This window comes from Dipteris shenzhenensis, chromosome 24 (assembly GCF_047967505.1).
Source record: "Dipteris shenzhenensis isolate YYH24624 ecotype China chromosome 24, Dip_SZ_1.0, whole genome shotgun sequence".
NCBI lineage: Eukaryota > Viridiplantae > Streptophyta > Polypodiopsida > Gleicheniales > Dipteridaceae > Dipteris > Dipteris shenzhenensis.
The window spans coordinates 4,708,769-4,724,214 of record NC_141619.1 but is presented as its reverse complement, the minus strand read 5'-3'; the positions used below and the strand labels follow the sequence as shown (position 1 = coordinate 4,724,214).

The following is a 15,446-nucleotide window of genomic DNA, read 5'->3' as shown; positions in this document are numbered from 1 at the left end:
GGTGGTAAACAAGGCTGAGAGCCCTCTATGTTAGGAAGCATTGCACTGATTCCCGTTGTTTTGCATCCAACTGAAATGTCTCTCATAGAAAACCAATGTTTACACGCTTCAACATCTACAAATCTGCCTTCTCTTCGCTCCAAAGTTTTGAAAATCTGTTGCTAACTGAAGAAAGCCTCAGCAGCCACAGATTTCTCAACCAAAAGACTCAAGGCTTTCATACAAAGGAGCTACTTTTACTTTGACAAAGCACATACGGAACTACCAATCATAAAAAGTTTTTAGTTTTTTCACATTGAGGGATGAACTTACAAATATGTGTGGCAAATTTGTCATAGAATCTGCCTGACCACCATGAAACTACACATGCAATCACTCGTAAATATGTATTTGTCAATGTGTGCATAATTGTACTTAAACACAGCAATGGGCATGCGTGAATGTGTATATGTGCACAGGAGTGGAAAGGCACACAAGTATGCTTGCTTACGCAGGTGCAATCAGAAAAATGGGCACATGCATATGTAGTGATGCCCATAGGTCCATGAATGTGGAGCAAATCCATGCACATGTACGTATGCATAGCACCTTGACTAGTCTTTTCTTTTGCCCAGGAGACACAATCATTCACTCTTTCAAGGCAGACTTACAGTTCCAACTCTGAAACTAGAACTTCAATGACAATTATGCACTTCTCATATACATTCAATTGGTGTATAAGCTGATTTACATATATGGTACATTCGAATTAATTTCATGATCTATATAATAAACAGGTTTAAACAAAATGAAATTATTATTAGGAGATAGTATGAAGGCCTTCAACCCACTAGTAGCCTACCTCATCCATATATAGATGGGCTGTCATATTCAAATTCTGTAATAAGGGCTCTCCCTTTTCATTCATAGTAAAAGTAGATATGCCTCCGTTGTTTATATCAAGCGCTCGGAACCTACATAGAATTTTTGTCAACACAAAACCATGAGTTAGCTACCATCAGCATAAATAAGGATCCACCCCCCCTCTTCTCTCTCTCTCTCTCTCTCTCTCTCTCTCTCTCTTTCTCTCTCTCTGTCCATATCTTGGTCCCTTTCTTGTAATATTGTCGAAGAAGTTTGATCCGTAGATCTCATGAATTAATTGTAATGATTGCATGTCCCTTAAGTGTCGGATATTAGTTGCTCGATCATCATCCTCATCATCAAACGTCCATTCAATGTAGGCATAGCTTCTTTGACATGTGCTAGAGTCTCACTGAAAGAGTCCTCCTCTTTGTAGCAGCTCTCAGGTAGCCCCCTACTCTAATATTCAGTGCATTTTCACATCTGACTTCGTATTCCTTGATCTCTTCTTGGATGTTAGCTTTACTAGCCTTTGCATCAACCTTCACAGTCATCCTTCTTGATCGTTTGTGCTTCCAAGTGAACTATGTCTTTAACTGTAGAGACTAGTTGAGGGGCAGGGGGGGAAGCCTTACAGGCAACCTCATCAATTACAGCCTGCTTCCCAGCTCCTTTATGTTCATGTTGCCCAATGATGGGCCGATTCAGGCCGCCTCATAGTTACGTATGCACATAAGAGAGGGTATCGCTGCAACTGTAGCAAAACCAAGCTAATGTCCTTTATTTATGAAGAGGAAACCCTAGAAGCAGTCACAACCTACAAATACTTGGGGCTTGAGTTTGAGAACAACTACAAATGGACTGGATGAGTGGAAAGAAGAGTTATGGGAGGTTTGAAAGCCTTACACAGCTTCCAAAACAAATACAAGAAAGCACTTACGATTTGGATGAGTCTCCAAACTGCTACGTTCCCATGCAAATCCTCACTGCGCTACGACAAGCCTAGAGGCAGTGAGGGATCGTCTCCAGACATCTAGCAGAGCAACAGTGACACTGGCCCTCCACCCACATCTGCTCCAACCACGGGCCAATGGACAAGCCTCTGTGGGCGACCAGCCACAAGAAGTAGGAGATTTTCCTCGGCCGCAGACTGGACCATAACCACATCCAAAACCTGGACCGGACCTCCTAAGGCACCCTCTGGGTGACCCAAAGCCTCTCCCTTCAAAGGGGTCCAAAACAAAGAGTCCATCTAAAGCCGCCAATCCGTGTCGTATAGGAAAAGAAGGGCACCTCATCCACTTGCTCGGTAAGGCCGATCCTGGAAGCCGGAACCACTCTCTCAGATCCCACTGGACCTCTCTCAAGGGCCTACCCTCCCAAAGCCAGAGGCGCCATCTAGGGACATCCCGCTCTGGGGTGGTCCCTTACTATCCAAGTGGCTAATCCACCAATTTGACTTTGAAAAGGCGCTGGTTGTAATTCATTCACACCGAACCTTTTATACAATTCTTCAGATAGTATATTCACACCAGACCCACCATCCAACAAAACTTCCGGTACTAGTTCTTCTTCCTCCATTACTACCTTAGCTGCTGCAGTTGCCTTATCCATTGGGCTTGTACTTGTGTCTCCCAACTAAGACAAAAGTTGAGTTTTGAAAGCTGGGACAAAAGTCAAGATTTGATCCAAAGTCACATTAATTTTAGCCTTTAACAGATTCTGAAACAACTCCTCATGGTTAGCTTCTCCTGCACTATTCCTCTTTGCAATTATGTCTCCCACCGAGTGTTCACTCTCGTGTTTGTGCTCGGAAATAGTATCTTTAGCTGGTTGTGCTGCACTCCTTTGAAAACATCCATTTGCTCTTTCTTTTCTGAAACTAGCTTAGCCTCTTCAGGTTGTCTTTTTTCTTCATCACTTCTAGCTGCAGGCATTTTCGGAACCATCTTCTGGTCTTCGAAAATACCCTTTTTCTTCCGCTTTCCTTCTTCAACAACATAAACTTCTTCAATAACCTGCAGTAGATCTTGCCGAGCACGATCTTGCTCAACCCAATCAATTGGGTGCTTTGACTGGTCTGCCACAGGCAGCTTTTTATTCCCAGGGATCTTCCCTTTGGATCTCATGACCACAAGTGCCTCGGGACAGCCTTATTCTCCGAACATCTCGGTCTCCTTCTCACAACCTGCACAGTCACAGGCCACTTGCAAAGTAGCACTTAGATTTACCTTCCCACTTCGGACAGGTTTAATAATTTCTTTAGCTTCCTTTCTTAAACAATTTTCATTAATTTGTATAATTACAGCGTTCGCCTATGCCGGCGGCTGTTCATTTCGTTTGGTGATTGTTGTTGTTGTTGAGGTGATTCTGGTATGATACAGTTAGTATCCCATGATCATTCCGATGCTTGCACCAAAGCTCGCAACCCGGTCCTTGTCTATGTCCTACTTGTCCACAATAGGTACAATTTCCAAGAACATTATTTGTATTGTATGGACGAGGTTGATTCCCCCAATTCGGAGTGGGCAGACTCCTTTCCTGTTGTGGAGCATTCACCCCTACTTGATTTGCTGCTACAGGTGGTGGTGCTACTGTTGCATTACTTTGCAAATGAGGAGGGAGTCCCCCCCTGTAATTGGGATTATACCAGCATCTAGCACTGTCGTGATTTTTCCGATTACATTACTCGCAACTGAGTTTCTCCGCAGAGCTTGCTTCCGAATGCCCCATAGTCTTCAAGTGTTCCTCGAGTTCATCTCCCTCGGAAGACGAAGACTTCTCTTTTTTCTTTTAGTCTCCTTGGACTTCAGCTTCTTTTCCTTCTTTCTTTTTTGCTTACTCTTCTTTCTCTTTTTCTTGTCCTCATCATCCAAATCCTCCGATTCAGAATCGTCTTCTTTGGAATCTGAATCATCCGTTTCCTCACTATCGGATTCGGAATCAGATTTGGAGTCTGAATGCCTTGAATCCTTTCTTTTTCTTCGCTTTGTTTTCCGCTTCATCATACCGAATCTTCTTTCAGCACATTGTGAAGCCGCTACCATGTTGTCGAAGTCGTCTCATCATTCAGAGTATCTCTTCCTGCCACGGCGCTTCGCAATGGTTTACTCAATCCTTTGCGAAATAATTCCAAGCTCTTCCTCAGTTGCCCTCTGTCGTTCATCTAACCTCTGGTTCAAATTTCGAAACTTTTGGGCATAGTCTTCTACAAGGATGTATTGTTTCAGTTCTTGAAGCTTTTTCAGAATTGCTTCTGGTGTCTTGTCTTGTCTTGTCTGAATCTTGCCAAAAAGGCATTCCTCAATGCTGCATAATGAACAAAATGATCTAGGCCGTATTGGATGAACCAGCGCATCCCCTTTCCAAGCAAAGAGGTTGCCAACTGCTCCTTCACTTCATCAGCTAGTGGTCCGTATCCACAGGTTTCGAATTGCCCGTTGTGGCTATCAGGGTCTTGATTCTTTTTTCCACTAAATTTCGCCGAACGGACTTTCGGATTTTGCATGATGGCAAATAGAATTTCTAACCCTATGGTTTAGCCATGACTATTTATATAGTTCTTGATAACTTGGGGTACCCTAGAATTAAAGAATTCATAGCTTTAGACAGAAGCAGAGGCAGAGATAGAGGCAGAGGCAAAGGTAGATCATACCAAAAAAGTGGTCATCATCAGCAAAGTTAGAATCAACATCAGCATCATCCTCAGCAACATCAGAATCAGCAAAGAGGAAATCATTCCAACCAAGGAAGATTTCAAGGACAAGGTCGGTTGTGGTGGGAGAGGATCAAACAATTGCTTCCGGGCTGCTATGCACAACCCCAACGTAGCATGACGACCATACGTTGCTCGGATAAAAGCATCAACTAGAGACCCTCGATTAAGTGCACCTTCAGGTTGTTCAGCATCCTGGTACTCAGAACTTCCCGAACGTGAAGGTTCACCTCCTGATTCTGTAACACCCGGAATCCAATCATTGTCTTCCAAACTCGCATGATCTGCATTCAGAATTTCTTCTAGAATCGGTACTTCAACTCCAACCTCTGGAACTAACTAAGGTTGAACTTGAGGCTCTCCTAACGTGCCATCCTCCTGTCTAGCTCAGGATCTAGTAAAATATTATCGTCCGACACGACGAGAAGATCCTTCAGACTCCAGTTCCTCCAAGTCTGACATTTGCTAACAATGGCTCCATGAAACTTTCTAACAGACTTAACCTTTTTTGGAACCACTAGTCGCAAGACAAGTCACGTATCTGCTTGTTCAGTTCATGAATCAGATCTCGAAAATCCTAAATCGTGGATGACCAATGGGAACCTCTTTTCCTGGGTGCCACGGTCGCCTAGAGTGCCCTCAACGTTTCGATGTCGCCTTGTATGATCCTTATGCAACTCCAAAGGCGTTGGATCTCATATTGCTTGGACTTTGTTGATGCACTAGAAGAGCTCACAAGGTGTCTACCGGTCCCACAATGCTTACAGGAAGGCACATTGCATGACTCAACTTCTTTCATCGCACGAAATCCTTGCGCCCAACTATTTCTTGCAAGATATTTGTCAAAATCTCGTTTGCTCTCTCCGATTGCCCGTTCCCTTGTGGGTAGCAAGCGCTGGATTGGTCCGGCTTTGACATGATTGCTTTCTTCTTCGCCTTCCAACCCTTTCACAGCGTGAAATACATGTAACTCATATGGAAACTCATCAACTTGCCACACCCCCTGCGTGCAATAACCGTCGCCCACTTCTTGTGAACCCACTAATTCTCAATGAAATTCAAGTAATTGCTGCTGCAAATCATATATCGTGACTTGACATTGAGAAATCAATTGTGGCTTCTTCGATGTCTTGCCCTAGCGGACTGGTTTAAGTTGAAGAGCTCTCAAGTACCGGATTCTATCCTCCAGAATCTGGATCTGCTTGTGAAGAGGCAACGCACTCTCCCCTTTATAGCCGTCTTCGGCTCGACGTGCCCTTCCACACTATGGCGACATTGACTGCCGTGCTCACATATGAACTCCATCGGAAGACTCTTCGACTCATTTCTGGTTCATTCTCCGGTGCACCGCTACTTGGCCCAAACATTCGCTTCCTTCATCATGCACCCAATACTTCGCAGGATCGCCGGTGCGCAGGGAATTAATCTACAATTCTGCCTAAACAATAAATCAGATTCAGTGCTCTACATTCGGAAACAAGAATACAGCATTCATAAGTTTGAGAATTCATTTCCAAAATGATAGCGAAATAGCCAATGCTTCCTTGTATTAAGTATATGACGGCTTGTGAATCATTCTCCAAAGCAGAGAGGACTACAGCAAGTCCAGAAACAATAACCTTGGAACGGATGAACAAAAACAGTAACATCGGAACGGATGAACAGATAACTGCAGACATTCGGGACTTCACAATACATGCGATGCTTCCAACATTATCCGAGTATGAACCAAAACAGTTGCGACTACATGCATAGGCGCTGCCCTTGCAATTACTAACTTCCATCTAAGTATTCGGACTTATCTATCCATATTATGATAAAAAATAAATAGTAATGTCATAGTGTTTTGTTATCCCCTGGTAGTGAGCATCACTATTTGGCACATTTGGAGATTTAGATGTATAGAGTCTATCGATGGCATCCAAGTCCATCTGGCTCATACCTTGGCCTACATTTGGGTAGATATCGTACACACTGTGATGGCTATTTGGTCTAGAATGCAGGATTCTTCTAGGTCTTCTTCGACCAAGAGGACGATATTTCCCATAGAGTGAAGAGACTGCCCTTTCTTTTCTAAGATGATCATATGCTTGATGTAGCATTTTCAGTCGTAGTCCTGGTCCTTATCTAGTTTTTCATTTGTTCAGACTTTGTGAGTGGTATATTACGACCGGATTTTCATGCTATGCATGATGTTGAGTTTTTCTCGAAGCAACAAGATGTCCACTGATTGCCCAACAAGGGCATTCTGCAACTCCTGACAAAGGATCAAGTGTAGTGGTTGCTGTCGTGCACAATCATGAAACCCATATATGCTCCAACTCATTAGAGTCAAGGGTGATGAAGAAGATTTTTCGATGGTTGGAAGCCTATAAGGCCACTTCTGAGGTTTGGAAGGGGAGTAATCCACATCCGTGTGGCCGCACATATGAGGCATATTGTCTTCATCCCACCATGAGGGACCAAGTCATCAATAACAAATGGAGTGCACATTGACCCTAAGGCCAATGTGAAACCTCACAGAGCTTCTTGCTCATCTCCAGGCATATCACAACCACTGCACAACCAAAACCATGTTTGTCTCTAGGGAAGGCAAACTAAAACGTGGCAATGAGGCCATGTGAAATCCACAACTTCTGTCCCTGCTAACCCAACCAATCCTCCAACATCACCATCATCTGGACCTTAGGTCAAAGAGAAGTGGGGCCGCTGCTCCTCTCTTGTGGCATCAAAATTAAAGCCCCAAAAAGGCTGGGTGGAGCCTCCCACTGCTCCAATCGTACCCCTTTTAGGAGCTGCAGATAACACCTTGACCTCCAGGCTAAGAGGGTACTCCTCTAGGATCCCTGTGTAGAGATCCAGGGCCCTAGGCACCAAAACTCTCAAGGGAGTAGCTGCCCTGCACGAGGTTTGTGCCCTGGAAGCTGAAACAAAGGACCAAAGTTCTGAGGAGACGAAGAAGCTGGTCAGGGCCAGTGGAGCCAAGCCTGGTCTCTGTGAGAAAGGAGAGTTTGAGTAACAAGGAAAGACCTGAAATATCTTTGACATAGCTCTCTAAATTGATTCGATAGAAGTCAGAACACCTTAGAGAGTCCATTTCCCCATAGCCACCCCCACTTTTATTCTGTATACTATAGGAATGGTTCTGATTTATATTCTTGTAACTCAGTAACCATTATTAGAGTACTAATTAACCAGCTGACTTGCTTCTTGTTTATTGATAAAAACATTAAGAATTGCTGCCACTGGACCAAATACAAAATGGCCAAAAGTCAGACTAGCACTTGGATGAAAATATGTTACAAGAAGGAGCTGTGACAGTCAGTTCGCGAGAAGAAGAATGCCTAGAGAGTGAAAAGGTCAAATATTCCATGACAAGTTGCAGAAGTTGGGCTACAAATACCTGTCAGGACCCATTCCAAGAGCTGTACAAATCAGAGCCCGCAGGATGGATTTGTGGGTCACTACGAGGATCGTCTGCCCCTGCATATTACCAGATATTAGTGGGCCCATTCATATAAAGGCTAAGAACAGTGTTTATATTTGCACGAGGGTCAGATCATTCAGTCCTTTGAGATTCACCTTTACCGACAACATCTCATCCCACGCTTTCCTTGCCCTTCCCCAGAGTTCCACAACGGGGTAGACACCTTCAACCTGAAAATTGGCAGGGTCTTCCCTCCATGCTTTGTAAACATCTGGAAATTGTTGTTTGGCATCCTCTGTGAGCAAAAACGAGATCACAAAATTTACAAACATGCAGAAGTGTTTAATGGCAGCAGCTGAAGAAAGGCAAACTGTCTTTGTAGCTAACCGTTTTTCATTCCCTCCAGGAAGTGTAGATGTGCTTCTCTGAGAGTGTCCAAGAAGACCAAAGGTCCCTCCCTCCCCCTCCAGATTAGCTCAGCACTTGACTGTTGCATCATGTTCAGGAAGGCTTTACTCAGCTTTTATACAGTCAACTTTGGAACAAACAAAATCACAACCTTGTAAAAGAACCATATTCAGACTATGACCAAAGCCAGTCATGGATGGTTCCCATGATGTACACAGAAAGATGAAACAATGGCTCGGCAGCCTGGGAGACCCATGGTCTAACACAAGCCATGAACATGCAACAATATGACATATGTCAAATGCCTTCTTCAGAATATATGTGAATGGCAGCCGTACACATGTGAATGCTATGATTTCCAAAGCCTAGACAAACATCCCATTCCCTTGCACTTACAGCATCCTGGATTATCTGGGTTACTCAAAGAGCCTTCTAGCAATGAACATCTTCCATACATGGATGCTAGAGAGAGAGAGAGAGAGAGATTAACGTCCACTAGAGGCCTCAGGGGCCTATGAGATAAAGTGCACTCAAAAAAGTATCTAATACAAGCCACCATGGGCTGAAGCAAGGGCTCGCTAGGGCCATTGCTGATTGCTATACTAAGAAACTCAAAAATCATGAGAGAAAACAAAAGATGTAGTAGTAGTCAACTACGATCCTCATGCCTCAGCAGTCCTCCGATAGGATATGAGGATATCTCAGATTTGCCTCTGTCGGTTGTCTCTCATAGTGGTGAGGGGCGTGGCCTCCCTGATCATTGTATTTGGCAGGCCATATCAAGAGTGATACCTCAACTCTAACAGTTTCTGCCAAGTAGATACGGGATACACTAGAGCTCCATCATGCGTGCTCTGGTCTGTCTGCACTGTGCATGGTCTATGTAGCTTTGGCTCCATTGCTCCTCTTCTCGCTGATCTACTATTTCCTTATATTGGCTAGCTCCTCCATCTCCACTTCACTATGATAGGGTGCCGACTCGAACATGTAGATGTCTATGACATGCCGCTGTCTGGTCTAGCTCTGTCTCCCTTGGAACAGTCACCTCCTGTTGTCTGATCTGTCACAAGAGAGTCTATGCCATCGCACGTAGAGACCAATGCAGAACTAATCATGAAAAAGGATCAGCCGAGAAAGTGGCCTAAAGCTGTGTCCCTCCTAAAAAAGGCAGTGAAATCATGGCCATGTACATAGAGGTGCTCCCTATCTCCACCTCCTCCATTGTGCATAGCCTACAAATCCCTGCTCTGTAGGTGTGCATGTGGCTCTCCTTGTTTCAATCCTCAACTAGTGGGACAAGGGCCATAGATGTCCAATGGCAATCCTCAATGCATGTGAGATTCGTCTATCCTCCAAGTACTAGGGTCTGATAATCACGCCATCCTCGAATACTGTAAAAAGTAATCATGATAGAACTGGAGCTTGGTCCTGGTCCCTTCCCCCCCAAGTCCATGACGTATAGAACTAGAGTAGATGAGGAACCGTATCATATGGTCATACCATATGGTTGATCTTGTGGAATCTGAGAAGGCGAGGCATCCAAATTGTGTTGAAAAGGCGGTAGTCGATCCATCTAAATACCCTAACTCACAAACCATTTGGATATACATGGATACCAAGCCCTATAACCTAGTCTTCTGGATGACTCTAATGCCAACCTGACTCTAATACCATTTGGATATACATGCATACCAAGCCCTACAACCTAGTCTTCTGGATGACTCTAATGCCAACCTCGGTAGTCTTCAGCTTGGCAAGGCCTAAATCCAATGAAGATATGTTACCATTTGAAATATGGCATCGATTTGGAGGAAGTCATGGTAAACTCTACCTATACTATAAGATCAGGGACTGAGGGATCGCTCCGAATCCTCCGGGAACCCATACTTACGACTACAAATCTAACGGGATACGTGAAGCCAAATACCTCAATGTTAATGCCTGTGAGGACTCCTAAGGGTTCAACAGCTCCACCATCGGCTAATTTCACTACCAAGTGGGTCTGCTCAAGAGAAGGTTTTCCCCACCTCTCCCAGCATTCCTTGGTGCAGACACTCACACCCGCTCCCCCATCCAGGATGGCATCAACCTTTTGGCTTTGGTAGGTTATGGGGATAGCCACATTAGTATCATCACCTTCGAAGTATTGGCCCAACTTATTGATGGGGACCTTGGGTAGGATTTGGCCTTCCTCCTACCGTTGGTTGACTCTGGGGCTGGTAGGTCCCATTCTTGTAGCCCCTCAAATCTCCTCCACTCAGTCACCGCCAAGAGATCACTCTGACAAAAGGGTACTACATACATGGCCATCTAATGCTAACTTCAACTTTCTTCAGCTGGGCAGGACCCAACTCCGATGAAGATATATTTTTGTCTGAAATATGGCATCGATCTAGAGTGGTGTCATGGCAAACTCTACCAGTACTATCTAATGAGGGACTGAGGACTTGCTCCAAATCCTCCGGGACCCCATAATTACATGTAGCCCCTCAAATCTCCTCAACTCAATCGCCGAGAGATCATTCCCAAAAGGGTGCTGCTCTGAGTTCAACCGGTCCGTGAGTCCGCCTGCGGAGAATCGTCCGTCTGCGGTTCCGTTTGCCTGCGCGCCTGCAGGATGATGTTCCGTCCACCGTAGGCCTACGTAGATGTATTATGTCTATTCCATCGCCGCCTGCAGATGTTCCGTCCGCCCGTCCGCCTACGGATGTTCCATCCGCCTGCCTGCGGATGTTCCGAGGTCTCCCCTCTCCCGATATGCGCCTGTCGGATGTCTTTGCCAAGGTTTGTGGATTGTTGCTACCAAGGAAAGTAGCAAAACCACGCTCTGATACCACTATAACCCGGTGCTAGAAAATCCATACAATTCTCGAGATACATGCTGGAGCTGTGGAAGTTGAATCACCAATTAGATAGAGTGCTGGGAGAGAAGGCTGACGAGCAAAACACAGCACTAGGGCCCAAAATTTAGGACTGGACCCCCCAAAGGTCCTTATTGCAATAGAATAATCTTTGTACAACTAAAGAGCATAGAACTGAGTACAATTATGAATACATCTGGGAGGCCAGAGGCATTTCTTTTATAGATTAGGCCTATCAAAAGCTAGGACCTTCTTTCTAAATGCTACTTTTTCATAAAAGCTAAGCTTTCAAGCTTTTCTTCCTAAATCGGAGGCTTTAGATGTCTTTTTTAGTCTTGTGGGCCCTCTTTTAAAGAGGTGCCCCCTTGTCCTTGCTTAAGAACCGACCTGCTTTTTGTGCTTTCTCCCCAATTTTGAGTCCTTATCGAAATGCATGCATTCCTTGTTCTTGGACTATTTCTAGTCCCTTGTGGGCGTCCCCACAGTTTGATAGAAATGACCCAACAGAGGGTACGCACAGCGGAAGACTGATAGTAATGCCCAGGAGCTCACACAGTGTGATGTGGGGTGTGGAATCACAAACTTCTTAACTTATGTGCATAGATGTGCAAGCCAGTAAATAGACAATGCTCAGAGACAAATATAGAAGCAACACTTTATATTTCCATCTGTCTAGAAACTAGGACAGGATACAATACCAAAAGGTCCTTCTACTACAAGCCTGACACTTCTAGATCTCTGAGCCCGCGTGCTCCACCTCGAGCATATGTAGACTCTTTGTCTAGATCCCTTCCACCTTGCTGTCCGGAAGCCAGCCTAGGTGGGCAGCCACTCTAGCTCAGTCTGCAGCTTCTTCTAGGTCACCTTGTCCTCCTGTATGTAGGCCTAAGGCTCCCCCTTTGCTGCTCCTGTCTGCTGTCCTGAGGGCTGCTCCAAGTGATGATTATGGAGGCCCAAATGCCTCTCCTTTTATAGGCCCAAGGGGCCCTGAAATGGACCGACCTGTTAGGGCTGACCCCTCGGTCTGTTTGGGCCGACCAGTCTGCCCCCTCCCAGTCTGTAAACCCACTTGGTTTGGAGGCTGTTCCACAGACCTGCCTGGCCACGTGGCAGCCCGCCATAGGCGCAGGCCTCTGCCCTTCTGCTGGCCCTGTTCCAGCCTTGTTGCAGGCTCCATACAAGGCCCAAAGGCCCTGCCATGCAGGCCTGCCTTTAGCCACTTCAGGTCCCGCCCTCTGTCAGGCTTCCAACAGCCCTGTTCTCCATCAAACAAGCCTCCGTACGGCCCCGTACAGTGGGGCCATACCCTGCTGATGTCAGCGCGCCCTTCACAGGGCCCTGTTGCAGGCCGTACGCCTGTCCTTTTCTTTGACAGCTGCCCACATGGCAGCTCATGTGCTGCCCATGTGACAGCCCCAATATCACCAGGTCTACCTCCCCCATGCTCTCCTCATATAGGGGCTTACAGATGGGGAGGTGACCATTCCAACACAATTCTCCTTTTTACCGATGCAGGGCAAAAGTAAAACAATAAAACTTATTCCTAGTTAACCAACTTCACCATTCTTTGACCGAAGTCAATTCTAATAAAGATTACTCTTTATTTTCTTAGGAGAAGTTCCAAATGGTGACAGTCGATCTTCTCGATGTTGATCCAATCCTACAAGTTCCAAGGCATCTCAACACTGTTTTAGCCTAATTACACGTGCAAGCATCAACTTCTACATGTTCCTTGCATATGTACAAACTAACTATTGGAATGGTCAGCTCCCCATCTGTGAGCCCCCAAATGAGGAGAGCATGGGGGAGGTGCACCAAGGCATGTGACACGTTTTGTGGGCAGGGTTTGAGCCTGCCACATGGGCATATCTGGCAATCAAAGCAAGGCTGCCACATGGGCAGCACATGGACTGCCATGTGGGCAGCAAGCATACAAAGAACACAAAGAAAAAACAGGGCTGCAACATGGGCTGCCATGTGGGCAGCACCCAAACAGTATATCTGGCTGCTTGTGGAGCCTCTAGAGGACAAATTCAGTACGGATCAGAGGCGGTACCATGAGAGGATGTACGGAACATCTGGCACCATTGCACAGGCCTGGAACAAGGTCGCCTAGAGCCTAGGAACCAGCAGGAACTGTATGGACAAGTGGTGCCTGTGTACTGAGCTGTACGGGTGCCTGGAGTAGTCTGGAACAGAGGCAACAAGTGCTGAACCAGGTGCAAATAGGCAGAAGCAGGTCTGGCATACAGGCAGGGTGCCAGGAGCAGGTGTAGGACTGGTTGGCATGGAGAAATGGCGAGGAGAAGTCTGGAAATAGACTGGAACTGGGTCGGATAAGTCTGAGCCAGTGGAAGGCTGCCACATGGCCAGACTGGGCAGCAGAAGCATGCAGATCTGGCCGGGTTTTACAGACTGCCAGGTCACTTGGCTGGTCTGTAAAAATCGGGTATTCTAGGGCTCCTTTGGGCCCTATAAAAGGGAGCCATTCAGGGCTCATTCTATCCATTCAGTGAGCAGTTTTTGTGGACAGTCCAGCCTGCTTCAAGGTACCATCCAGGAGGCTATTGGTGCAGCAAGGGAAGTGGCTGACTGCTGCCTCATTTTGGGCTGCCTTCACAGCAGCAGGGAGGTCGAGGATCCATAGCAAGGACTGCCTTATCAAAGGCTGTCCAGGAGGATCAGTCGAAAGGTGTGATTGCAGGGCACACATACGAGGTCCACATAAGCTCTAGGTGAGCAGCGAAGGCCTAAGGAGGATCAGTCGAAAGGGGTGATTGCAGGGCACACATACGAGGGGTCCACATAAGCTCTAGGTGAGCAGCAAAGGCCTACATATTTTGGAAGTGCCAAGGAGGTAGGAGAACAGCCTTTTGAGTGTGCAAGGGTCCACATCTGGTCAGCACTCAGCTATAGAGTGTGGCACATTAGACATCTCTTTTGTGTATGATTCTGTCTGGATGGAAATCTATTATAGCAGTTCTACATCTCTCTCTCTTGTGCATTGTCTATATACTTTCTGCACATCCATGTAGTACACACTAAGGATATTGAAGTTTGGATTTGAACTTACCACTGCAATTCCTGGGCTCCAGATACTCTTGGGTTAGCTTCCACTTCGTGAGTGGCGAGTTGGCCTTAGCAAGTAACCTCTCTCTGTACCCTCTGTTTTCTAACGCTAACCTGTGACCCTCGTCTGCATCCCATGCGATCTTGTCGTTTTTATGTTATGAGCTCTGTGTGATTTAGTGGGATTTAATGTTGTTTATTATTTTCAGTTTATGGCTATTCAAATAATAAATAAATCATTGGAAACATGTTTATGTTATAGCACGACTCAGCTATATATCAGACCTTGCTTTCATTCCAATGATATTTGATAGGACTGGGGTTAGTGTTGGTATCTTTAAATTTGTAACACATTAAAGTGACAAGATACTTGCAAAAGTCACCTCAGAGAAAGTAATCAAAACACACACCAGGCTTCTAGCAGTTTACAAAGACCTAACAATGACTTCAACACAAGGCCACAAAGACCTGAGTGATCCAGTGATCCACACCAACATGACGACACACAATCGACTTGAGTTTCAGCTACATAAGATGATAGAATATGTAAATTGACAGTCTGAGTCGAAAGCCACACAGGCTGATCATCTTCTGCAACACATGCAGCAGCTTACACGAATATGAAAAAGCACACTGATATAAAGAAGATCAGAGTCGGTGAGTGAGTCACCACCAGTCACTTTGCCAGCGCCATGTGAGTATCAGAGACCAACTTCTCCAAAACGTCACCAAGTGAAGGTCCTTGCAGGCTGCTGCCAACAGGCAAGGAGTCCGAAATGGAGAGCCTCTGCATCCCCGAACTGACCGGAAGGATAGAAGATGATCCCGCTGAAGAGCCAAGCTATACATAGCCACATCCAAAACCACATACAAACATGCCAAAACCACATACAAACATGCCAGGTATTAAAGCTTCCCACCTCTTCTAAACCTTAGTGACCCCCTATGAGGTTTAGCATACCAAAATTTTTAACAATCCCCCCCATAAACCAAGTAGGGGAGAACAAAGCTAATGATCACACTCCAAAATTGTCCAAACCTAAAGAACTATCAACACATCAAGGTTGCATCCACATTGATAATAGGTGGTGGTTCATGCTGACCCAATCCTGCAAAGTGTTCT

General features: G+C 45.6%; 1 protein-coding gene across 2 annotated transcripts in view; it reads right to left on the bottom strand.

Moving 5' to 3' along the window:
• Positions 1–673: 673 nt before the first annotated feature.
• The window catches only part of LOC147886109 (putative 2-carboxy-D-arabinitol-1-phosphatase), a 102,957-nt gene continuing 88,184 nt past the window's right edge, over positions 674–15,446 (bottom strand). For both annotated transcript variants that reach the window (XM_087395504.1, XM_087395505.1), the window contains 4 exons: positions 8,373–8,472; positions 8,141–8,280; positions 7,962–8,041; positions 674–953 (listed from right to left, as the gene is read on the bottom strand). In XM_087395504.1, the coding sequence (XP_087251630.1) occupies positions 830–953; positions 7,962–8,041; positions 8,141–8,280; positions 8,373–8,472 (444 nt within the window). In that variant the 3' untranslated portion in view covers positions 674–829. The remainder of the gene's footprint in view (positions 954–7,961; positions 8,042–8,140; positions 8,281–8,372; positions 8,473–15,446) is intronic.